Here is a 26,091-nt window from a genome sequence, read left to right on the forward strand (position 1 = left end):
ATGATGACATGAACTTGTTAGTTCCTCTATCCATTGAAGTAGCTGATATATTGTGAAAATCCGGTAGAAATGATGCACTAATCGAGTCATGTTTATAGAAACAACACGCCGAGAGGCTTTGTTTGTGAGACTTGCGGTCACATGGGTCTGTTGTGGGCGGAGCTTGGTAAGGTCTATTGTTGGCCCCGCCCTCTAGCCTGTGAACGTTCGCCTCCAGTTGGTAACAATCCCACAGTGCAACTGTACGTTAAAAATTTACAGTACAGCAGTAAATATCTGCACGTGATCCAGCGGTCCAATCACGTCCCATATACTTTGCATATGCATTCCAGATCACAGTAAAGAGCTGTATTTTCAAAACCCAGCCACCTTACTGTATTTTCATGCTGTAGTTTTTACAGCCATTTGTTACAATGTAGTTAAAACCCAGTGGACCGTCCCCAGGATACATATAAGAATCTGACTGTAGCAGCAGTTTTCTTGTGAATCTCTTATGAAACTGTGGGCTTTGCCTCAGAATCTCTTGAAGGACACAGTTTTCCCTGATGCTTGTCTGCCTTTTCCTGCTCTGCTTTTCCTTCCACTCAACATTCCACTAGGACATAGGACTGTGTGAACAACCAGCTTCTTTGTTAACAATTTTTTTACTTGAATTAAAAATAAATGATAAATTATTTTTGAAGCACCAGCGTCTGATTCCTAAGGAAAGATCTCAGAGAAAAATCCAAAGAAAAGATGTACATGATATCATAAGCCATGTATATCCAAAAAGAATCAGTTTGATCCGTTGAGTCAGATAATGTTTATATGAGGTCACTACTTTCATAGTCACATCTCATGCTCATTTCTGCACAGAGTGATTATACAGCATTTCATGCTTCTTATCACCAGGCAGATAGCACGTTTGGAATTCCATGACCTCAGCACTCTGGGAGTCTAGCCTGTGTAAAAGAAAAGAAATTCTGCTCACTCTGCACTTTGATTCTCTCTTTGTGTCTTTATTGGTGCAGCTGCAGCTGTGGGGTGAAAATGCTTATTAAAATGGTTTTGCTATCAATGTGTTAATTGATGGTAAAGTTTACCTGCTTATGTCAAATCGTTTTCTAAGACTTTACTGAAAGAAGGGAAAACCTGCGGACCTCTCTGTGTTCTTGCTTCTTGTATGTCTGATAGCGTTCTTCCATCTTTCCCCTGTGTATGGACTACAGGTTGGTGAAGGATGCCCCCTGGGATGAAGTTCCTTTGGCACACTCGCTGGTTGGATTTGCCACGGCCTACGACTTCCTGTATGAGTACTTGAACAAAGGCCAACAGGATCGCTTCCTTCAGGTGATAGGCAATGCATCTCGCTTGATGTACGAGAAGTCCTATGTACGTGGCTGGGGGTTCCAGTACCTGCACAATCATCAGCCCACAAACTGTGTGGCTCTGCTCACCGGAAGCCTGGTCTACATGACCCAAGGTGGGTGCCCACCCTGTGGGGTTCCCTGCCTTTTTCTAGTCACCCCACAGCATCTTCCTGAGATCAAGTCACAGGTTTATGTTTCAGCCCACAACTGACCTTCTTAGTTGTTTCAACCAGTCCTTGGTCAGTTTACTAGTGTGTTTTGGGTCATTGTTATGCCACAAGGTCCAGTTTTGCTTCAGCTTAAGTTTTATTTTTCACATGTTCTCATGTTTTCCTCAAGCTCAAGTATTAAAGAATACTATAATATCACAATTATGGACAGGTCCCTAACCATCATGTTTCCACCTCCATGCTTCTAACAGCTGGTATCAGGTTCTTTCTTCTGGAATAGCGAGTTTATTTTATGCCAAAGGCATCCTCTGGACCTCAAAACGTACAGGAATTAATCAAAACAAGGGAAAGGTTTAAAGGAAGAACAAAAAAATTAAATAAAATTATCCTCCAATGTTCTTCTTTTGGATAGAAAAATAAAAGTCTTCTTTGGAGTCTTTTTACAATAACACAAAAACTTTTTTTTTCTTAGAGTAGAATATGCTTTAATAAGCAAGGGTAAATTGCTTATTTGTTGAGAAACTACACCCATCCAAAGTGCTAGCACCCATCCAAAGTGCTAGCACTTTGGATGGGTGCACTTTGGATAACACTAATATTTAGATATTAGTGTTAGTAAGCATTAATATAACCCTTCTTTTATATAACATTTATAACACTTGTAAAATTACAAGTACCGTATTTTTCGGACAATAAGCTGCTACTTTTTTCCCATGCTTTGAACCATGCGGCGCCTGGTGCGGCTTTTCTGTGGATTTTTCTTCAACCGCCACAGGGCTCTTTAGCAGGAAGTGAGTCATTGGAAGTCAAAATTGGAAGTCAAAAGAAAAAAGCGCAAATTTTTATTTAGAACAAACACATGCTAGCAGCAGGCACAGAGGAGAAATGTTTTCAAACTCATACCACCTCATCATGGAAACAGCACGAAGAAGTTCATGTGATGCAGCTTTTAAGTTGAGGGCTATCAATCTGGCAGTACAGGAGGGAAATAGAGCTGCTGCACGTAAGCTCGGTGTGAATGAATCCATGGTTTGGCGTTGGAGACGGAGGGCTGCGTCCTTAATATCAGATTTACGAAGGATGGAGCCTTGTAGAAATCCGAGAGCGGCAAAGATACCAGCTGCTTATAGCCCAGTGCATCTTACATATGTACATTCCCAGTTTTTTAAAAAAAACTTGTAGGTGCGGCTTATAGTAAGGAATATAGCCTGGAATATATGGTAAATTAAAGGTCCACGAAGTAGCTTTCAAAATAAAAGTGTCACAAAATAAAACACCATTATGAAATAAATAAACAATAAAATAATTACATAAATAAATCTTGAAAATAAACTAAACAGTGATTGACAAAATAAGCTCCCCATTAAAAATATTTACATTTAACTCGCTTTTATTTTATGGTGACATGTATTTATTTAATGGAGTATTTGTTAATTAGTTATCAATAACAGTATTTATTTATTTTGAATGAAACAGTTCCATTTTTTCATGTTTCTGTTTGGAACCTTGGTGCACATTTTCTCTAAAAGTTAAACTGTGCCATCTGTTTCTGATTGAACAGAAATTGAACAGATTTTCATATCAACAGTAAAAGGAGCCTTCTTCAATATTAATGTTTTAGGGTTTTTGAGGACTTTTTTTGCACCTTGTGGTCTGCTCTTGGTGTGAACTCACTTAGGTAGGCAGACTTGTAAACTTACTGACAGCAACAGATTTTAAATTGTTTTTTTAATCTGATATACCAATATAGTTTTTATCAGAAGGTGCAGACAGCTCTTTGGATTTAACTGTGCTGTTCACTCTCACTTCAACAGTCAGGAGCACACAGAGTCTGGGGCTTAAATAGTTGAGTCTGAGTAAGAAAATATAAATTTGTGTGCGGTTTTAGCCACTTTGAAGTGGGAATAAATGTGGAGGTGATTTGATTTAACATCACCAGAAATTTCACCTTTTGTTACATTTAGCAGAAAATTTTAAAAGTATTTTATTCCGCTTATAGTGTTTATTTATAATACTTGAATTTAGGATTGCTGAAAACTAATATAAGAACTAATTTACTGTTCAAATAATTGTGAAAACCTAGAGGGTCTAATGTTTTTTACATGACTGAAGCTGTTGGATAAAGTATTTTTTTCAGGTGCTGTAGAGGTTCCTGATCCTTGGATCCTTCAGTCATAAAATCAAGAAAATTATGAACAACCCTGACCAGCCTCTTCATGAGACCAGATATTCATGAGAATGTCTTAGGAAAACAAAGTGTTTTAAGTCAGAGACTTCTTCAAATTCACTGTAATAAAGATTGCTGCAAAAGGTCTTTCCTGCCAACAATAACTCTATGAAGAATTTGAATTAATATGAATTACAACATTTAATTTTCCTCATGGATCAATAAAGTACTTTTAAAATGAACTGAATTTAAGCCACCCCGTTGCTATGGTTATGCATAATAAAGTAGCAAAGTATGGAAAATATTGCCAAAAGTCAGTCAAGTTAAACAGAATCCAAAACAAGAAGAAACAGTTATCCAAAAAAAGTACATTTTCCCTTATTTAATCTTAATTCAAATACAGAGCTACTCTGAAATGTATGTACTGTTTTAACATTGCTGCGTAGTGACAGGGTACTGCAGTGTATTCCCTGTATGAGCAATAATGCTGTGTTAGTATCAATGTGCTATTTGTGTGTGCCCTATTTGTGTGTGTCCAAGCTATATTTCGTGTTTGGGGGTAAATACCTGCTCTGTCCTGGCCAGCGGTCCCCAAGTCAAACACTGGTCAGGAAAAATCCATGGGGAAGACCAGCCTATTTGGGTGGGTGTCTGCTCAATCCCACCAACTTCTCTGGAATCCTGAATGAGCTGTGGTCAGAGTGTTTGTGGGCTAACTTGTTCTTACAGTAAACGGTGTGCGACAAAGGCAGCATACATAGTGCAGAGCAGCACAGAGAGGGAGGCCTAATATAGCCTCAGGTGGATGATTGGAAATATGTGAAAGAGGGACACTTTCTGTTTTATTCAAGATCATAAACTCCTTCAGGTTTTTTAAAGCTGAATCTTTCCTCTTTCCTCACCTACAACAACTCCCATATCTAATTTGAAGAGGCAAACCACTAAACCAATCATTATTGTACTAAAGTATTTTTAAGGTCATTTAAAATCTGGAGTAGATATTAATTATTCATATAAGAATAAGAGCTGATGTCACACTGGGTGTGAGAAAGGGGATGTAGAAAGAGAAAGAAAAATCTATCTATGAGTGATATAAGAGACATATTAGTGACAGTAATAAGATTATGGAAAAGATGGATGGGGAGAAATTGGATTTAGCAGTAATATCAAGGGCTTCCACCTTGTTGTGCATGACATCTCTGTACACACCTTTTGTTGTTTGTTCTCACTTTGTCTGAAAGCCCAAAATGTTGTAGTTAGTTTTAAGAGACATGTTTTCTCTCTTTGTCACATGATGGCCTAGGTTCCTAAGGACTTACAAAATATCTGTGACATGCTTTGGTTAAAATACAGCTGGATTACAGTAACTAAGTATGTTTAGATGACCTTCTTTAATTTAAAACAACTCAGATTGAAAATGTTCATGACAGCAGGATGGAATGTTAAGTTTACAGATATTAACCGTTTACAATTTCACATGGTTAAGTTTAGTTCAGTTTGGTTTAGCTGAAGAATGCCTGTGTTTCTATGTGAAGTTTCAGCTGTTTAAATCCACCAAATCAGCTACGACTCTTCAGTCCACTTTAACTCCATTAAGAACCCTGTAAGCTGAAAGGTGTGTGTTTCAGTGTTATCTGGTCTCGTGTTCCACTGAATCAGCAAAGGCTATGTGGTAAATTGGTAAATTCAGCCTATCAGTCAATCAAGCAATCACATTTTACTTGTACAGAACCTTTAGGCAACAAGGCATTTCAAAGTGCTTTTCATCATAAAAACACAAAAATACAACGTCATAAAATACACAGTCAACAACATTACATTTTGCGCATCAGATTATTGATTAATGTTTCATGATTAGGTTTCAAAACCAACTCTGAAGAGCTGGGTTTTTAGTCTAGATTTAAATAAACTCTTTAAATCTAAGTTTCAGCTGTTTGCAGTTTTGTGGAAGTTTGTTCCAGATTTTGTGGTGCGTAGAAGCTGAATGCTGCTTCTCCATGTTTGATTCTAGTTCTGTGAATGCAAAGCAGACCAGAACCAGAAGACCTGAGAGGTCTGGAAGGTTGATACAACAGCACCAGATTTTTAATGTATTGTGATGCTAAGCCTTTCAGTGATTTAAAAACTAACAACAGTATTTTAAGGTCTATTCTCTGAGCTACAGAGAGCCAGTGTAGTGACTTTAAAACTGTTGTGATGTGCTCTAATTTCCTGGTTTTAGTGAGAATGCAAGCAGCAGCGTTCTGGATCAAGCTGCAGCTGGAGGATTGATTTTTAAGACAAACCTGTGAAGACACTGTTGCAGTAATCAATGTGACTAAATAAACGCATGGATGAGTTTCTCTAGATCTTGCTGAGATATTAGTCCTGTAATCCTAGAAATATTCTTCAGGTGATAGAAGGTTGACTTTGTAACTGTCTTTATGTGACTTTGAAGGTTCAGGTCAGAGTCCATCACTACTCCCAGGCCTGATCACTAGTTTTTAGTTGTAATAACTAAAAATTACAACTAATTTTTAGTTAATATCATTTAACACTGTGCGTTGACTCTAGATCGTCTCTCTTTAGGTCCGAAGATAAATAACTTCAGTTTTGTTTCTGTTCAGCTGAAGAAAGTTTTGGCACATCCACACATTTATCTGTTCTAAGCATCTGGTCAGTGATTGGATAGGTTCTGAGTCACCTCGTGACATCCTAATGTAGAGCTGTGTATCATCCGCGTAGCTAATCTTATTTCTTGTTATAACCTGAGCTAATGGGAGAATGTAGATATTGAATAAGAGAGGTCTTATTGAGCCTTGGGGTTCTCCACATGTGACTTCTGTCTGCTTCAATGTGAAGTTTCCTACAGTTTCCTTTGTTCTATAAACAAAGAAATCCCTGTTCTTTATGTAAGATTCGAACCAGTTGAGTAATGGACCAAAGAGTCCAACCCAACTCTTCAGTCAATTCAGTAATTTGTCATGATCAACAGTGCCAAAAGCAGAACCAGCACGGTGGTTCTTCCACAGTCCATGTTTATATGAATATCATTTAACACTTTGACTAGGGCAGTCTCCATATTGTGGTGAGACTGGAAACCAGACTGGAAGGAGTCAAAGTGGTTGGTTATAGTTAGGAAGCTATTTAACTGTTTAAACACAGCTTTTTCAGTAATTTTGCTGATTAATGGGAGGTTAGAGATCGGCCTGTAATTCTGCACTTGTGATTTGTCCAGATTGTTCTTTTTTATCAGTGGTTTGATGGATGCTGTTTTAAAAGCCTGGGGGAAAACACCTGATGTAAAGGATGAGTTTACTATTTGAATCAGATCATTTGCAATGATAGGCAGGACTATTGTCATCCAACCATGTTTCTGTCAGGAACACAAGATCAATAGTATGCTGGGTGACAGAGTCATTAATTAGTAAAGCTTTTGGTGTTAACTATCGGAATATTCGATAGTCCTCTCCTTGGGCTGCCACCTTATCGTGGTGGAGGGGTTTGAGTGCCCCAATGATCCTAGGAGCTATGCTGGCTGGAGCTTCATGCCCCTGGTAAGGTCACCCAAGGCAGACAGGTCCTAGGTGAGGGACCAGACAAAGCACAGCCTGAAGACCCCAATGATGATTAAAAATATTGGATTTGGCGTTCCCTCGCCCGGACGCGGGTCACCGGGACCCCACTCTGGAGCCAGGCCTGGAGGGGGGGCACGATGGCGAGCGTCTGGTGGCCAGGCTTTTTCCCATGGAGCCCGAGGGAGGGGACCCTGACGATCCGATCCTCGGTTGCAGAAGCTGGCTGGTACGTGGACGTGGAATGTCACCTCTCTGGTGGGGAAGGAGCCGGAGCTAGTGTGTGAGGTTGAGAGGTTCCGGATAGAAATAGTCGGTCTCGCCTCGATGCATGGCTCTGGCTATGGAACCAGTCTCCTTGAGAGGGGCTGGACATACTTCCACTCTGGAGTTGCCCACGGTGAGAGGCGTCGGGCAGGAGTGGGCATACTTGTTGCCCCTCATCTCGGCGCCTGTACGTTGGGGTTTACCCTGGTGAACGAGAGGGTAGCCTCCCTCTGCCTACGGGTGGGGGGACGGGTCCTTTTTGTCGTTTTTTGCTTACGGGCCGACTTAATCAGGCGTCCTTCGGTCGATTGTTCTGTGGCCACATTGTTGTTCCTGTTGATGAAATGAAATAAATATGCAGAGAATAGCTTTATCCAATGTTTATTAAGATGTCATCCTTCAGGTCTGAAAAGGTGGAAATGTTCAGAGAAGATCCTGTGGTTATCATTCTGTAAATAATGACACTTTTAGTACAAAGTTGACATTATTCAGAATGTCTTTGACATTAATCTAGACAAAAATGTCTTTGTTATGACAACACCATATTTTTTCATTTCCTTAAGGATGTAGAGCTAATTAAATGACATAAACAATACTTTTACACATTCTAAATAATATCTATGTATCTCCATAAATTATAGGAGGAACAAAAGAAATAAGGAGACATGAAAAACATCATGATCATCTATAATAAAAATACTGTTTGCAATGTACATATAAGAAATTTAATTGAGCAAAAGTCAGTAACAAACAAATGACTTAGGTACAGAAGAATAACAACCCAGGTTGTTACAACCAGGGTTGTTAAACAGACACTAGCAAAAATTCACATTTTTGTTTTTATGGTGCCATGTATATTATTCTGAGAGACTTTTTGTTGGTAGAGTCTTGTATATAGGAAAAAATAAGATGACAATATTTAGTCTATCAACATGGAAATTTTCCTTCAACTCTAAAACGATAAAACATATTCATTGAATCACATTATCAACAATTTGTAAATAGAGCAAAACACTTAGAACTCTATAGGTAAATGTTATCATTTAGTTTGGTTAAGAATAATTATTGCATTGACAATAAATGATATCTAATAGATGTTCTTAGTTGCCAGAGGAACACAGTAACACCTTCATGAGCTCAGAGGTTCAAACTGACAAAAAACAAGGATGGATGCTCTCTGCTAAAATATTCCTTGCCAGTCTTCCCTGTTCTTTCAGCAAACAGTTGAGACAGAGCTGTTTTTGGTTTCACCACTATTTACCTGCTGTTATACCTGCCATTCAAAGTATTCTTAAAAGATTGTCTGTTAGTCTGCAGCTCATGTGACCAAATCAACTGAGGAGATGAAAAGTTAAAACTTGAGTTAAAATGTTTTAACTTGAGTCGAGTTAAAATTCAAGTTAGAATGTTAAGTTTTAATATTTTAACTCAACAAGCTCTACCTAACTAGAGGTTGTACACAATCTCAAGTTGGGTAACCCCATGATCACTAGATCTTCTTGAAAAATAGAGTCTCTGAGAACAGTTCTTAAAGATGCAGTGTTTTCAGCAAAGTTGAGCTGACTGTCCAGGAATGACACAAGGAGTTTATTTGTTTTTGTTCTTTTTTTAAGTGACCACAATCATCACCCACTATGAGAATATCCAGAAGAGAGTTACCAAGTTTGAATTCATGAAAAGGCTTTCACCATAATTTAGTATTGCAAGAGCAGCTATAATTTCTAAGCATTTCCGGACACCTTCAAAGAGCTGTTTCCAGGAAATGAAGACAAGAAAAAGATCTCCCTGTTTTCAGAGCATTACAGGAAGTCTATAAAGAGAAGATGGCTTACACAATCAAAGCAAAAAATGTTAGGACTGTTGAAAGAACCTATTTTCTTAAGTTAAAGAATAAGTAATTCTGTTTTAGGTTTTCAATCAGTATTTCAGAGTTACAATATACTGACCAGAAGTTAAATCCTCTGTTTGAAGAACAAGTTATCTTTTGTTTTATTCCAATGTACAAAGGGATTATACAGCTATGATGGTAATTATAAATAGTCCAGTGTGTTCCACTTCACTTGAGGTAAGACTTAATATCAGTGACTCTGTTAGCATAACATTTGACACTTTAATAACACTGAATGACATCTTTATAATTGTTGCTACTAGTTTCACTTTATTTGAGGTAAGAGTTAATATTAATGACACTGTAATGACACTTAATGACATCTTCATAACTGTTGCTACTTATTTCACTTTACTTGAGGTAAGAGATAATATTAATGACACTGTCATAACAGTGTCATTATAGTAACTGGTGCTACTTGTTCCACTTTACTTGATGTAAAAGAAATTGTTAATGACTCTGTTATAAAATCATTTGACAGTGTAACAAAGCTTAATGAAATCTTTATTGTTGGTCCTACTTGTATCGCTTTATTTCAGGTAGGGAAAACATTAATTACTGTTTTGTTAAGGCTTTTGACAGTGTAATAACACTTAATTATATTATTATGACATATGATGATTCTTTTTTAATGTCAAGTTGTCATAACAAAGACAATTTTCTCTAGGTTAATGACAAGTTGTCATAACAAAGGCGTTTTTGTCTAGGTTAATGTCAAGTTGTCATAACAAAGACATTTTGAATAATATAAACTTTGTATTAAAAGTGTCATGATTTACCGAATGACACTTTATGACAGCAGTCAAATATTCATGAAGACTTACTCATTTTCATGACAGATGTTATGTTTATGACAGTGCCATGTCAGTCTTATTCACACCCCTTCAAATAAAGTGTTCCTGAAAAATCTTCAGTTTTAGTTTCCAAAAGTGTTCAGAAAAACAAAGTATTTTTTCAGAATCTGAAAAAAGACCATTAGCTCCCATATGCACAACTAGAGTTTCAATATTCGGCTGATCTGTGGATAGAGAAAGTATTTTCTCTGTAATAGCAGAAACAGTGTATTTGGGAAAGGACATGACTCTGGTGTTCTTGGCATTGCAGAAACAGCTGATTCCATTTACTGTCTCATCTCCGACAATAAGTACTTTTGGTATATTTGTGGTTTGCTTAGTGTTCGCTTTGGAGGGTGAATGTGCTTCGTACATCGTGGCTGATGTCTGAAGGTGAGGTTTCCCTCACAGATTCTTGTTGAAGTGCAGCAAATCTGTTTTTCAGTGGGATTCCCACGGAGTCGGAGTGTGTTATTGCTCGGGCTGGTCGTTTTGTCCTGCGAAACAGGGCAGGTGGAATAGTTTCTCCTCGTTTGTTTTCCTTCGGTGCAGCAGATGTTTAAGTTGGATGTGGGTTTCTGCTCAAAGCTGACTATGCTGATTCATCCAGGTGAGGGGTTATCACCGCTGGCCCTTTCATCAGATCCACGGTGTGTTTCGATTTAGCTCCCAGAAGTTTCCAGGGTGGGCTGCGTGGTGCAGGGTATGCAGACTCTTTATTGTTTATAGGAAGAGTTGTTTCGTTGCCATAAACATTGTTTAATGTAACCGTCACTTCCAATAGCCTTTGAATCTGCCTTTCTACTATTATTCATGTGCTATTTTCCCAGATTTTCTTAAATGGTCAATGCAAATGATGGTCAGTATAATTTTCAAGTCATGAACTATTACAGTATAAATCAAATTTTACTGAACAAAGCTCCCCATGAGAACAGTATTTTTTTCAACAATAAAAAACTCAAAATGCACTGTTTCAAATTATTATGCACAGCAGATTTTCTAAACATTTTGTGGATTATAAAGAACTGCAAATTGTCGTTCTTTGAATGTGCAGCATTAAGTGGTCACATGTGCTAAAATCAAAAGCTATTTCAATCAAAAACATTTTAACAGGCCAAGTTACATGTTAACATAGGACCCCTTCTTTGATATCACCTGCACAATTCTTGCATCCATTGAACTTGTGAGTTTGTGGAAAGTTTCTGCTTGAATTTCTTTGCAGGATGTCAGAATACCTTCTCAGAGCTGCTGTTTTGATATGAACTGCATTCCACCCTCAGATCTTCTGCTTGAGGAAACTAAAAAGGTTCTCAATAGGGTTGAGGTCAGAAGAGGATGGTGACCACACCACGAGTTTCTCCTCTTTTATGCCCATAGCAGCCAATGACACAGTGGTATTCTTTGCAGAATGAGATGGTGCATTGTCATAAGTTATAAGTTACAGATTAGTTTCTTTGGCTCTGGTTCAATGAAAACCTAGATCAAATTACAGCTCTTAGGTTTCTGTTTAAAGCCATCACCTGTTTTTGGCCCCCTCTGGATGTTGGGAAATCTTTCCCACAGATGTTGTCCAGGAAAAGGTTAAAATCTTTACTTTGGAGTTAATCTATAGGTTGATTCCATAAGATATGAAGGTTGAGAAAGAGCCTAAAGGTTAAAACAAATGTGATTATTAGACTTCAAATTTATGAAACACTAACTTAATTTTGGAACAAACTCTAAAGGTAGTTAAAATTGCACAGTTACAGCTGGCAGAAAAATGTAACATGAGTAGCATGCAGTGGAGAGAGAATGTTCCTCAGAATACAGATCTCTGAGAAGCTCACCTGGTCAAAGATGTGCATTGCAACAGAGACTTCATTTTTGACAAAACATGGCTGCCTACTAGCAGCCCCTGCCCCAGCCAGGAACCTAACCCTAGCAGCCCCTCTAAACTACCCCCCACACTAAATATCTCTAAAACACAGAAAAATGACAGAGATGACAGTGTAGCTCTGTTTCACCCTTATAGCTGAAGCAGAACTGTGGTTAGGAGTAAAGGTTGGCTTAGAATGCTAGTTGTTTAATAAAAATAAAAATCTGATCTGATTGAAGAACTGTCACTATAACTACCGTTGAAACTCAGACATCCTGTTGTAATGCGTTCTAGGTTACCTTCAGGAAGCCTACCTGTGGACAAAGCAAGTTCTGTCCATCATGGAGAAGTCTATGGTCCTTCTGCAGGACGTGACAGATGGTTCACTTTATGAGGGTGTGGCCTATGGGACCTACACCACCCGTTCCCTATTCCAGTACATGTTTCTGGTGCAGCGCCACTTTGCCATCGGCCACTTCAGACATCCTTGGCTACTGAAGCACTTTGCCTTCCTCTACAGGACCATCCTACCAGGTAACTGGGTGAAAATCTGAAATAATTTTAGAATTTAATCTATTTCGTAATGATGCACCCTGAGAAAAGTTTTCATGCTTCTACAATTTCATTGAAGATTTCATGTAATAGACCAACAAAACGTAGGGTATAGTTATATATATATTTTTGGTAACAGAAATATGTGGATGTATCTCTTTTCAGTGCTGTAACAACTCATTTGTGGCATTTCTCCACCAGCATTCACATGCACACATTAACATTTTGCTCAATCTTCTTTACAAAACAGTTCATTGGGATTGGTTGGAGAAGCTCTAAATATCTTGCCAAAGATTCTGAATTGGATTTACAGTATGTCTGGACTTTGGTTGAGCCATTTTAGCATATGAATATCATTTGATCTAAGCCATTCCTAGAAGACTAAAACATCTAATTGTTGTCAGTATCACAGGAGCACCACAGGGACCTGTACTCTCACCATTCCTTTTCACTCTGCATGTGTTAGGCATGTAAACGTTCTGTCATCTGCAGAAATTCTATGCAGTCAGAGATGGTGAGTACAAAGAGCTGGTGGACTGCTTTGAGGAGGGGTCTCTAGTCTGGTTCTGGTCTGATTCACATTTCCATTTGAACTGCACCAGAGTTCACTTCAACCAAACTGAGACCAGCATTTTAGGTGGACACAGTTTGTTCTTTTGGTCCAGATCAGAGTTTGATTTTGCATTCACACATCCTCAAACAAACCAAAGTTTCTAGGCAAACGAACTGGAGTTTGCTTAAAGCGGCTAAACAAGTTCAATAGACATATGGCGGGAATAAACCCTGAAGGTGCTTTTCCACTGGCAAGTCGCACTCTTTCAAGCTTTTACTTTAATATTTATACATAAACAGTCACTTTCTGTGACTTTTCAAATAAAATAACCATGTTTATTAGTACAAAATAAACAAGGATGTAAATAGTGACATGTGTTAAATGTTGGGTAATTATGCTCAAATTTGCATAAACAATTTCTTTAAATGCAAAATCAATATTCTCAAGAATGGCAATAGCATTACTCAATTAAAAGAAAAAAGTACAGTGGAGTAAAACTATTTGCATAAGTACAAAAAGCTATTCAAATTATAGTATTCTTTGGAGATAAAACTGTCTCATAATTCACAAATGCATAGGACAAGACTCACAAAGCCTGACGCTATTAGCTTGTAGAAGTGCTAGCATAGCTCGGTAGAACACCTTACTCACTTATATCGCTAATTTGTATTGATAGTTGCACAACAACATCGCTTAAAATTAATAATCATAACATGGAGATAAATAGCTAGATATGTTAAGACAGATATTTCACTTGCCGCTCTTCTGTCGCTGCCAGAAGCCAGGCTGAGGTCTAAACTGTATGTGCTTCTACATGGCTACAGCGCTGTTGGAATAGGTTAATGTCATTGGCTGAAACATTGGTAACCCCAAAGTGGGGGTCCACTCATATGATTGGCTGAAACAAGGAAGTTATCCGAACGGTCAATCAGATAGACAATTTATTTTAAAAAGAGACATTTGTGGATTGAGATGTCAGGGAGTCTCAAAATTCACAAACAAATGCAACACAACTCACAGGCCAGAATCAGGTTGTAAAAGAGATATTTGTATTTTCATCAAAAATACAAGTGTGAATTTTGTTCTGTGCATTTGTGAATTATGAGACCATAGTTTTCTAACACACATCTCTGCACAGCAGCAACGTTTCCGTTGCGTGTTTAAACCAGCGTCTTAGCGCCCATGTTATGTTTAAAGGCGGCTTGACGTTACATTACAACATGTTAATGTAACCAAAGAATAGAATTTACTAAACAAAGAATCTTTTCAGGGACCTTACCAGAATTTTTTTTAAAAATGAAGAAAAGCTGGCCAGCAACAAAAAAGAAATTCATATAGAGCTCTATTGTGTGTGTGTGGGAGTGTGTGCGTGTGTGTGTCTGGTTCATATGAAAAATAGATGAAAATGATCTGACTGGGATGGCGACCCAGAATGACGCCATCCCAGTCAGATGACTGGCTGGGATGACTGCTGGGTTGTCCCAGACCCAGCATCTGTGGACGACAATACAGAAAAGTAAATAAAATAGAATAAACAAATACAGTACAGCTGGGTTACATCGACAATGGAATCTGCTACTGTCAAACTTTTGGGTCTAGTATTCAGGGTCTGCTTTAGATCTGTGGAGAAATAGATTTCTGGTCAAATCTACCTGATGGGCTTTTATATATTTCTTCTACTTTCTCTGCGTTCATTCTTTGTGAGGATGTGGGTTTTAGTGTGTATTTATTAGTTAATTTAGTCACTGTGTTGTCGTGTCTAGCCCCTTATTGTTTCCTGCTGTCTCTCATTCTCCTGATTATCCCCTGTGTATTTAACCTCACCTGTTGTTTGTTTCCCAGCTGGATCTTAGTCATTGTCTTTTTGTCATTGTTGCATCTACCAGAGTTGATGTTCAGTCCTCATTGTTCACCTGTTGTTCTGGCGTTTTGTTCCTTGAGGAACTACATTAATCACATTATTCCGCTTTATATCCTGGGTCTGATCGCTGTCTCAATCCACATCCACAAACTACTTCGTAGCCTACTTGTTTCCCAGACAAATGATTGACTCTGATTACATGCTGTAGTTATTATAACTGGTTTCAAAGAATGCTGTCAGCACCAGAGACCATGGGTTTTCTGACATAATTGCAAAGTACAGAATTGTGTGAACAAAATCATACTTGTGACCACAGACTGTGTATTTTCTAAGGAGCCCTTTGTAGATCACTGTTGTAATCTACAAAGCCACATATTGTTTAAAGAGATTTTTTAATTGACTTTTTTCCACTTTGCCTTTTTGTTGGGCCTGAAGTTCTGTCTCTGTTTTAATCCTCCCACCAGGATTTCAGCGGACCGTGGCCATCGCAGATTCCAACTACAACTGGTTCTACGGACCAGAGAGCCAGCTGGTCTTCTTGGATCGCTATGTGTTGCGTAATGGCAGTGGGAATTGGCTGGCAGATCTGATTAATCAAAACAGGATTACAGAAGGGCCGGGACAGGCTGGAAAGGGCCAGCGATGGTGCACGCTGCACACGGAGTTCATTTGGTAAGCTGCTGAATTTTGTTTTAGGGTTTACTGGTAGTGTGCTTTGCATATCTATGCTTTCCCTCTTTCAGGTGCAGATAAGGCCCATGCTTTAGAAACTGACAACTACTGTTTGGAATGAATGCTTAAAGACATTTATTCCAAAATGCATAAAAAGCATTCCAACTAAATCATTTCCAGCTCCTCAGGAGGTGTCGGTAAACGGCTGGACTTAAGTGTACCATTTTGTCATCTTTGGAGAAGTAGAGTCTTTCCTTTCACCGTTAAGTACAAATATGGTGCTCTGCAAAACTGCTGAGTCGTCCTTCATGTTTTAATGTTACTCTTCAGCAGCTTCCAGCTTCTAAATTGATTTGATCTGGAACTCTTCAGGCTTTCTGGAAGTTTTACATTTTGCTTTTAGTTTTGGCTTCTTGCCTTTTTTCTTTCCAATAGATGGACCTTTTTTTAGATGTTTTTATTTTAGTATCCTCCACTGGATGAGTGTTCTCTTTTTAAAGAACACACTATACACAATCCATACTGTGAGAGATATTCTGCAACTCATTATCCTGCTTGTCCTGAAATTATTTTGTGATTCAATGTCATTTTCTTTGCTCCTGTCTTTAACTCTACCAACCAACCTCCAACCACTTCAGTTTAGAGCTTTAAATCCTTGACTGAACAGAGTAATTTCAAATAGGGATGCACAATATTTCAGCATTAATGGTCGGCAGTTGTCATGTTTAACATCGGCCTCATAAGTAAAGCTGGGCTAACATAACCAATGTTAGTGACCTACAGCACCTGGCTCTGTCTTCCCTGTATTTTATGTATGTGGTCCCGGTTGGCTGGTGCGTTGGTGGTTAACGAACTAGCGCTAAACACTCATCATGGAGGTTTAACCCTGTGAGGAGCCTTCACGCTCGCCTTTTAGTCACGCTTCACGCTGGTTTTATAGTATTTTATTATTAGTATTATTTTGATGGTTACACGATCAACCATACCAAATACTTAGTCTACTTCGTCAGCCAGAGTTAATGCGCGCGGCCGTGCGAAGATCTGAAAGACTCGTCAGTAAAAGTTGGGCAACAAAAACAGTTTCTGTGACGCTTATTAAAAACTCAATACACATGAAATAAAAGAGCTACTAAGGCCACATTAGCAGCATTAAATTAAATATCCCACTTGTTATGCATCTCACACTGAAGTGAGAGAAGTCACTGGTAACGAAATGTTTATGGAATCAGAAAGATTTTTTGCCTGTCAAATATCACCAAGTTTGATTGAGGTTACACATATGTGATTTGCAGGACATTTTTTTCCCACACAATATATTTTAATTTATTTTCAGATACATAATTTCCTTTAGCAAATGAATTAACACAAAGCTTTAAACTTTTATAGCCGCCAGAAAGAAACTCGTCAAACATAAACCAGAGGTGCGCTTTTATTTTGAAAGGAGGGCGGTGTAACTTGTGCCGTCAAGCTGGCTGGCTTTACTGTTATTTCCGAAGAGGTAGCTAGTATGAGAGACCCCATGGGCCAAAACGTCCAAACTCTCTGTGAGAGGGTTTGGACGTTTTGGCCCATGGGGTCTCTTATAAAATGAGTTTGTTGAAGCAAACAAAAATCAGCACCACAATTTTTTGCAAACATAAATAAAGCTTTTCTTTTAGTGATATCCCTCAGTCCTTGAGCATCAGGCACCTGCCCCTTTTATCCTTGATGCCCCTAGTGCCCTTTTTTTTGTCTGTGTGTCAGGAGGCCTGCTCAACAATAATATTTAGCTAAATATAATAATTTTGCAAAATAAATTAGTCTGTCTGCCTTCAGTTTAATAATGACAGGATTCTCAGTGCCTCTGCCTCCATGTTGTTAAGACACCGGGCCCATGGTGAGGAGGAGGGGGACGGATCTGCCCCCTCTATCTATCAAATTATGGGCAAGAATATTTATTTTCAACATACACTTGTTTGTGAATAAAAACGTAGGCATGATGTTGAAGTTAGAATAACAGTTTATATTTATGTTTCGCAATTGTCCTCGTAATAGCGGGAAAAACCTTCTCTCCCCTAAACACAGAAATGGTTCAGCTGCAGGCCCTGTGACAGACTGGCGACCTGTCCAGGGTATACCCCGCCTCTCGCCTGAAACGTTCGCTGGAGAAAGGCACCAGCATCCATCCTGACCCCACTAAGGACAAGAGTGTACAGAAAATGGATGGATGGATGGATGGTTGAGCTGCAGAGAAAACTCCTAACTGTAATTTTATCAAGCTGTCCCAGTGCTGGACTAAATGCAGCCTGAGTCGGTCCCACCGACAGATATAAAGAATGTCTGTCTTTATATGAGACATTCTGATATAAAGGAACGGTACCGCAATGGTCACAATTGCGGTACCGTTTGCGGACAATTGCGGTACCGCAACGCACCTCAAAGCCCCGGTACGTCTGCTCACTGTTCGCTCTCTGCTTCATTAATCTAACGCTAAAGTGAAGCAGGATCTGTGCTGATGGCCTAGATCGGGCTGGAGGTGAGCGGCTGTGAATAGAAGTTACTGCAGAACCTCAAATGCTTAAGAAAGATTTGGCCCATAACATTTGGAGTTCACAAAATATCACATAAATCAGCGAAAATACTGTACCAATAATTAAAACTGCAGCATTAAGCCAAACATGCCACAATTAAATAGATCTAAATGTCTCAAAAGCATTGGCAAACTGGCATAGAGAATACCAGGGGATTCCAGGTAGATTCCAGCAGAGATGCGCAGCGGCTCGCTCTTCATGCAGGGCCAGCCCAAGGTAATATGGGGTCTTACACAGAATCAAGATTTAGCCCCCTGCCCTCCTTCTACTAAGAAACTCAGCATCACTAACAGTGTTTAAATATAAATTTAGTGAAGTCTGTGATGGGAAGCTCAGGTTAATTGGCCGATCACTGATTATTGATTATTATTTGCTATGATGTATTGGTGAACAAACCTGGTTCAAACACAAAGATTACGCCATACTGTAGCCATGGTAACACAACAACCAAACTATAAAGATGATTCTTTGCACTTTTACAAAGTAACCTTCCCAATTAAATCCTAAATGTATTATTTATGCATTTTTTCTCTGCTGATTGCATTGAATAACATTTAATAGCACTGTAATTCTTAATAAAGTAATGCTAGAAGTTTATATCTATGGTCTGTGTTACAATTCAACTATTCATAGGGGCCACTGAATGTCTGGAGGGCCCTACCAGCATCTACTGAGTTTTCTTTGCCTTGATTTCTCTCAACCTTACAATTCTAGATATTTCCGAAGAGCTAACATCAAAACATTTTGTAAAGTTAACCCATCTGAGCTTTTTGATCTTTAAATCAGTCTGTAGCCAAGTTGTTACAGAGGTTAAGCAGAAGTAGTAAGGCTAATTTAGTAAAATAGCAGCAAATTTGCTTATTTCATAACATGCTTCATTACCAGAGACCTTCTCTCCTTAGTCCTGGAAGGCTGTGTTGATCTGAGACTGCAGCTGTTAAACAGACCAGTCAGCAGCAGAAACAGCAACATTATACCTATCAGGAAAACATAGACTATATTTGCTTTGCTTTGAGCCCACATGATGACAATGATACAGTATGAGCTGATTAAATAATAGATTCTTGATTAATATGGGTTATTACTATGTTGTACTGTGTTTTAAGATCTAGTTCAATGTGGCCCTTTTTAACTTTGAGCCCCCGCCCTTCCAAAGTCTCTGCAGGGCCCTGAGCTCCAGGATCTGGTGGTACCGCAGAACTTCTGTTAGCAAAGCTAAGGTTTTGAAAAGCAGAGAAGATGAATTATGCTTCTGTTCCATGTTCAATATGTTCAATAAAAAAAACCTGTTAGCTTCAATATTTTCTTCATCACCTCTTTGTCGCGCTCTTCTTTTTCTGTTCTTCACTCTGCTGCTGTATTTTCTGTTGTCCGCCATCGTGAGAAATTACTCCCTGATGCTTATCGCTTATTACCGACAATTAGATGGACATCTTCTCCCGAGACAAACACTGCACATGTCTTGAAGTGCTGCATGTGAGTTAAAGGAGGAGGCAGTGGCTGACAGCAGTAACAGAAACACGTAATTAGTAAGTCGCGTTTTGCTTGGATTTGTATTGGTATGTTTTGCCTCCAGGGAAACAAGGATGTTGACAAATAAACTGGGCTATATGTTGGCAATTTAGGGACATTTCCTCAGTTGTGGTCTCGACTGGTCTTGAAATAAAATCCCCAATGTCCGACACCGAGACGAGAACCACAGAAAAAACTGCATTTTTTGCACCTTTGCAAATTCCATGACTTTCCAGGTCTTGAAAATGGGAAAATTAAATTTCATGACTTTACAGGTTTTCCATGGCCAGTACAAACCCTGCTATTAGTTTGGATATTTTCTTGATCTCCTCTCGGTCGCGCTCTTCTTTTTCTTTCGTTCCTGCACTCTGCTGTCATACTTTCTGTTGTCCACCATCATGAGAAATTACTTAGGCTACTGATGCTCCTCCCCACTGTGTAAGACGCGTCAAATTTGGACCAATAAAAATCAAGCTTTCATGATGGACATTTGCCAGAACAAATCAGACAGTTTTTCAACAACACCGTCAAAATCCTCTTAGCCAGTGATAAAATTAAGGTGTTCAGATCTTATTAATTCACAAAAATGCAAAGCATCTGTGGGTGCCCCCAAAGTGCCAGGGCCCTGGGCTAGAGCCCCGGTAAGCCCATGCTAAAATCCGGGCTTGATGCTGTGCGCATCACGGTGACGCTCAGAGTGGCAGGTTTGTGGAGCAATTTTTTTACTGCAGAAAAAAAGAACAAAAGTGAGAAATATTACAAAGAAACAGAAACTCCTATGAGAGTTTAAATTAATAATGATAATTATTAAGTTTTCTGTCAGACCCACTGTGTTTAATCTTTGAGTGAGGTTTAATTTGTATTAATGCTGGAATATTAATGTTTACTAAATGCCCCCTTAAAACTATTGAGCAGTAATGAATCCAGGAAGTTTTTAAAGAGGGCTAAAAGGGGGCCAGTGATGATCTTGGGTTGCTACACCAAAAATAATGGTTAAACTACAGTGTAAAATATGCAAATGGTAGAGGTTACCACAAACTGAGCCATTCAAGTAAATTGTCCTACATGTTTCAACAATGTTCTGCAAGAGACACTTGCACATCTGCCAGTTTGGCAGAAGGAGCTCAAAAGTTTACTGTATGTCTGTGAATGAATTTTTACTACGCTTTAACAAGTCTAATAATTGTCTTGTTTTCACTGACACGTGAAAGAACTGCTTTGTGTAGCTATAACAGAGTACAACCCAGATCTAAAGACACTTGTAAAAAAAAATTAACACTATCAGGTGTCCCACCAAAGCCTTAGAAGAAGAAAAAAGCTGTTTCAGCAAGCAACGTGGTATAAAGCTAATCTTGAAATTGCTGTGTGGCTCTTTACGGTGATGATGAGCTTTATTTAGCTCTTAATGCTGAACTGGTTCGCCACCCCTGGCCTAGCCAATAGTCTCAATCAATCACCTCCAGAAGCTTTTCTTTGTAGTTTGAGATTATATTCTGACATAACTCCACCACCTTGAGCCTTACATCTTCCGTCCCTTCTTCGGGCATGCCGCGGAGCCGCAGATTTCACCAATTCCACTTCTTTTCTTCAGCTTTGCTGACTCTGCTGACCGTGGTGTGCAATGTGCTTTTAATATCTTGTATGTCAGTGGAGAGAAAATTAATAGCAGCCTAGGTCATCAATAGGTTTCCCAATAGATGTCCCTTGGGTTGTTGAGATATTCCATCAGCTAAAGTTGAACTGGAACAGGAATTTGTTTGGCTGTTTAACTGAATCCCTTTCAAGGTTTCCAGAAAACCCAGAAGTAAAATGATGGAATTGTTTTTTTTGTTTTGGAATTCACGAGTGCTTATTATCTCAAATATCAAATTTATTAATGATTTGAAACTAGAGAAAACTAGATTTTAGTGTAGGAGCTCTTTTTTTTTAGAAAATCAAAAGGCATATTCAGGTTTTTATCTAAATCTGAGAATAAGAAAAAAATTCCAAAGTTTTCCATACATATCTGTCATTAATCCCAAGTGTGTAAATTTAAAAGCCACTAACAAGTTCTGCGGCTGAAGGAAGCTGAAGGCCCAGAGGTCAGCGTTAGTGTCAGGTCCAGGCTGGAGATTGGAGGTGTCCTTCAGAGGTTCAGGTCACAGCATTTAGAGGCTGCAGAGAGGGATTTGCCCGACACCACCTGAGGTCAAGCAAACATAAGGTGGTGCCCTCCCCTCTGTCCTCTGTCCACAGGGGAGTTGTGGACAGAGGATTCTGTTGGAAGCTAAAAGGAACTGCATATTAGGCGTGCAGAGGAGCAGGGCATCAATGCTTTCTCTTCTAAACGTAGTGGCTCTGCACAGGGATTCTGCTCTGAGTCCCTGTGTTCAGAGACTCAGAACATATTTTTATTTTATATTTCTCTGTAATCCCTTCTCATGTGTTAGTCGTGCATAATAATTTTTAAAACTTAGCTTAGGACACTGATATAAGCAAGAGTTCACTCAGTTCTGTTAAGTTGGGACTTTTTGGTTAGAGTTGGGTGTTGCATTTTAGTTCTTCCCTTTCTGTCAGAGTGAGACCTCTGACAGAAATGATTTTTGGATGTTATGTAAGTCTTTTTGGATTTTGCTTTAGAAACCTGAACCTGTAACTGTTTTATGCTTTTATCAAATTTTCCTTCATTTTTTCTTTTCAAATCAAACCCTTGTGTCTAGGAGGTCAAGCAATCAGGGGAGTTATTACGTGTTCTTCAATTTACAAGTCTGGTTCCTGACAGAAAGCATATGTTGAGATTTTAACTCCCATTCCTGTTTCCTGAAGCAAGAGAATATCACTGGGACAGGGATGTTTTGGTTTACCTGAGAAACATAAGAGGTTATGTTGACATAAAACTGATCACCATCGCTGATCAGTTTTATGTCAAGTTACAAATAACACAGACTTTAAAAGTGGCTAAGATGTCTTTTTGGTATGGTTTACATTCTCTTCCCCATCTGATTATTGCTTCGTCTTTGTGATGCAGGTATGACCCTGGCCTGATCCCCAAACCCCCAGCAGATTTTGGAACCTCTCAGCTCCACTACTTCGAGGACTGGGGTGTGGTGACGTATGGCGGTGCTTTGCCTTCTGGCACCAACAGCTCCTTTCTGTCCTTCAAGTCTGGGAAACTAGGGGGACGCGCCATCTTTGACATCGTTCACAATAACAAGTACAAAGAGTGGATCAAAGGCTGGAGGAACTTCAACGCTGGTCACGAGCACCCAGATCAGAACTCTTTCACCTTTGCACCCAACGGTGTCCCGTTCATCACGGAGGCACTGTATGGACCTAAGTACACTTTGTTAAATAATGTGGCATTGTTTGGCTCAACCCTATCTGGGAGCTGCTTTAAACCTTGGGCTGGACAAGTAACAGAAGCCTGTGACTCTAAGTGGTTAAAGTACAAGGTGGGCCTTGCAGCTGATGCCCAGGGCAGAGTGGAAGCTGCTATAAAGAGAGAGGGGATGGTCTTCATTCGTGGCGAAGGACATTCGGCTTATAACCCAGAACTGAAAATCAGGAACTTCCAGAGGAACTTGCTGCTTCTTCACCCACAGCTTCTGCTCATGGTTGACCACATCCACTTGGACCCAGGAAGCCCAACCAGGGCCATGAGTGCCTTCTTTCACAACACAGAGCTGCCATTTCAGAGTACGAAAGTAGATGGTGTTCATGGAGCGTTTATAACATATGGGAAGGAGAACTATAAGATGTTTTGGATGGATGACACAAACTCCAGTAACAAAGGGATGGTGAGTTACTGGAGTTACCCTCGAGGGTATCCCTATAATGGCTCCAATTATGTGAATGTAACAATGCCACTGAGGTACCCGCACACGAGGGTGGCCTATATTTTCTTTGGACCAGGCTTGGATGTACAGAGCTTCAGCTTACGTGGGGATGATCAGCGGGTGGATATTTACCTCTCCACCAAAGACCATACCTACACCATCTACCTTCTGACAGGGGAGGTCACCAGCAAGCCTGTGTTCGCCATAGTGCTGCTGGACCACAAAAAGATTGTGTTTGAGAGAGCAGCAGCTGTTGTAGACAGCTTCCCTGTGGAAGTTGAAGAATACGCCAGTGTGATGGAGGACAATCTCCAGCATGTCAAACCTGTCTTCCAGCAGATGGAAAGACACATCCTGGGACGAGTCCTCAACACTGCCAGCTTCCGTAGGACCGCTGAGCACCTCCTCCAATTCTCTGACAAGAAGAAGACAGAGGAGGTTATTAAGAAGATGTTTGCTATGTCCAAGAAACAGAACAAGGCCAAGGGGGGAAAGAGGTTAAACCTTGGAGAGAAGCTGTCTGAGAGTCTGCCTGACATTTTTGCACAAATTGAGGTCAACGAAAAGAAAGAGAGACAGAGGATGTCAAAGCGTACATATGAGGACAGTCCAGAGGAAGGGGATGCAGACTCAAGGGCCTTCGTGGATTATCCAGCTGGTTACAGGAACAGGAAGGGGGGCTTAGTTAAAGGTCGCAGGTTTAAGGAGGTTCACATTGTGACCACAGCAAGGAGTGAGGGGCTCTCTGGTAACCCCTCCTACATTAGACTGTTCCTACTTATGAACACCACTACCTTCTTCCTACTGCTGGCTGTTCTGCTTACTCGATTTCAGAGGGGACGGAGCCTGCACACGCAGAGGTGCTTTTACACCATTGTTTTGATCGACTGCTTCATCCTGCTGTACCTTTACTCATCGTGTTCTCACACACAGTGCTGACACCCTGAACCCCTCTGCATGACAGGATGTCCTGTCTGTTCAGGGTGAACTGAAAACACACTCCTCTTTGTATCAGACCTGATAGCAAAACATTAAGGCCATTGTTTAGAAAAGTTAAAAAAGTTTTTTAAAAAGTTAATTTGTAATTGTCCAGGAAAACAACCAAAATGTCATAAAAAGACAAAAAGCACTAAATGTATGGATGTAGTACATTCTTGGTCCACTCAATTTTTTAATTATATATTTTCTTCTTGATTTCCACCCTCTTAATATCATTCTTTCTTCTAGTGCAGGGGTCGGCAACCAATGGCTCCGGAGCCACATGTGGCTCTTTCATCCTTCTGTTGTGGCTCCCAGTGACTTTGGGAAATAGAATATTTTATTAAAATTAAATCATTAAAAAATTATTAATTAAAATCATTTAAAAATAAATTTCTAAATCTGAAGATTATGGTAAACTTGTAACATTAAAACAAAAGTTTTGAACATTTTTAGCACCCAAAATATACGTCATGTCCGCCGATGTGCGACAGGCATTCCTGGCGAACCCCACATGTCTGGCAGACCGCATTTTTTTAGCGCACTGATTTATTGACTTTTTGACCCTTGCCTGGAAGATACATCATGAATAAATCCAAGAAAAGGAAACATTCTGAAGATGGCAGAACATTTAATGCTACGTGGACAGATCATTTTCCTTTCACCGCTGATGAAACTGGTTCACCAGTCTGTTTAATATGTGGCGAAAGACTGGCAAACAACAAGAAGTCAAATGTTGAAAGACCTTTCAAGAGCAAACACTCTGTCTTTGCTAAAAAATATCCCGAGGGAGGGGAGAGAAAAAAGGCCGTTTCGGAGCTGATGCGAAAGGCTGAAGCGTACGGAGCCTCCTAGGGGACATGGGGAATTTTTTTTCTTTTGCGTTACCTCGCAAAACTTTTGCGTTCCCTCGCAAAACTTTTGCCTTACCTCGCAATACTGTACTGGTCAGTTATGCAGCATAATTGAATACTGCAAGCCTTTCTTACGGTGGGCGCCGTACTTTCTGCTTTAATATAAGGTTATGTGAGGTTTTTCCATAAATGTTAGTATCTTTTTGTGAAATATCTGAAGTTTTATATCTTTCTTTAGGATAGAAAGGCACCACAAACCTACGATATAAACAGAAACCTTCCGTAAGTAGGAAAGAAATAAAAATACATCCTAATTTGGACTATTTCTGAGTTATTATCGCGGGTAATAAATCATCTGACAGTTTTGATTGTGTCTCTGTTGTGTTCGTAGTCTGAATGGTTTAAAGAGCTGCTTTCAGTGCCGCTGTTCTATCAGATAGCCATACATGTCAGAATAGCATACATATGGTAAGAGCGCATGCGCACGCATGCGCATTCTGCAGGAGGTCCGCGATATTGAGAGGAGTCGTCAGCTTGTCATACGCGAGAAGAGACACAATAAAAAGTAAGTAAATAAATTAAATTTAATGCTCATACGCGAGAAGAGACACAATAAAAAGTAAGTAAATAAATTAAATTTA

At 39.5% G+C, this 26,091-nt stretch overlaps 1 protein-coding gene across 3 annotated transcripts in view; it reads left to right on the forward strand.

The window, feature by feature from the left end:
- dse (dermatan sulfate epimerase) overlaps positions 1 to 24,812 on the forward strand; it is an 89,195-nt gene extending 64,383 nt beyond the window's left edge. For 2 of the 3 annotated variants that reach the window (XM_032585269.1, XM_032585270.1), the window contains 4 exons: positions 1,209 to 1,462; positions 12,378 to 12,617; positions 15,514 to 15,721; positions 22,811 to 24,812. In XM_032585269.1, coding sequence (XP_032441160.1) covers positions 1,209 to 1,462; positions 12,378 to 12,617; positions 15,514 to 15,721; positions 22,811 to 24,557 — 2,449 coding nt within the window. In that variant the 3' untranslated portion in view covers positions 24,558 to 24,812. Of the gene's footprint in view, positions 1 to 1,208; positions 1,463 to 12,377; positions 12,618 to 15,513; positions 15,722 to 15,792; positions 17,935 to 22,810 lie in introns of those variants that run through there. The other variant, XM_032585271.1, reaches the window with a different exon arrangement.
- The last annotated feature ends 1,279 nt before the right edge of the window (positions 24,813 to 26,091 follow it).

The sequence above is a fragment of the Xiphophorus hellerii genome, chromosome 15 (assembly GCF_003331165.1).
Source record: "Xiphophorus hellerii strain 12219 chromosome 15, Xiphophorus_hellerii-4.1, whole genome shotgun sequence".
NCBI lineage: Eukaryota > Metazoa > Chordata > Actinopteri > Cyprinodontiformes > Poeciliidae > Xiphophorus > Xiphophorus hellerii.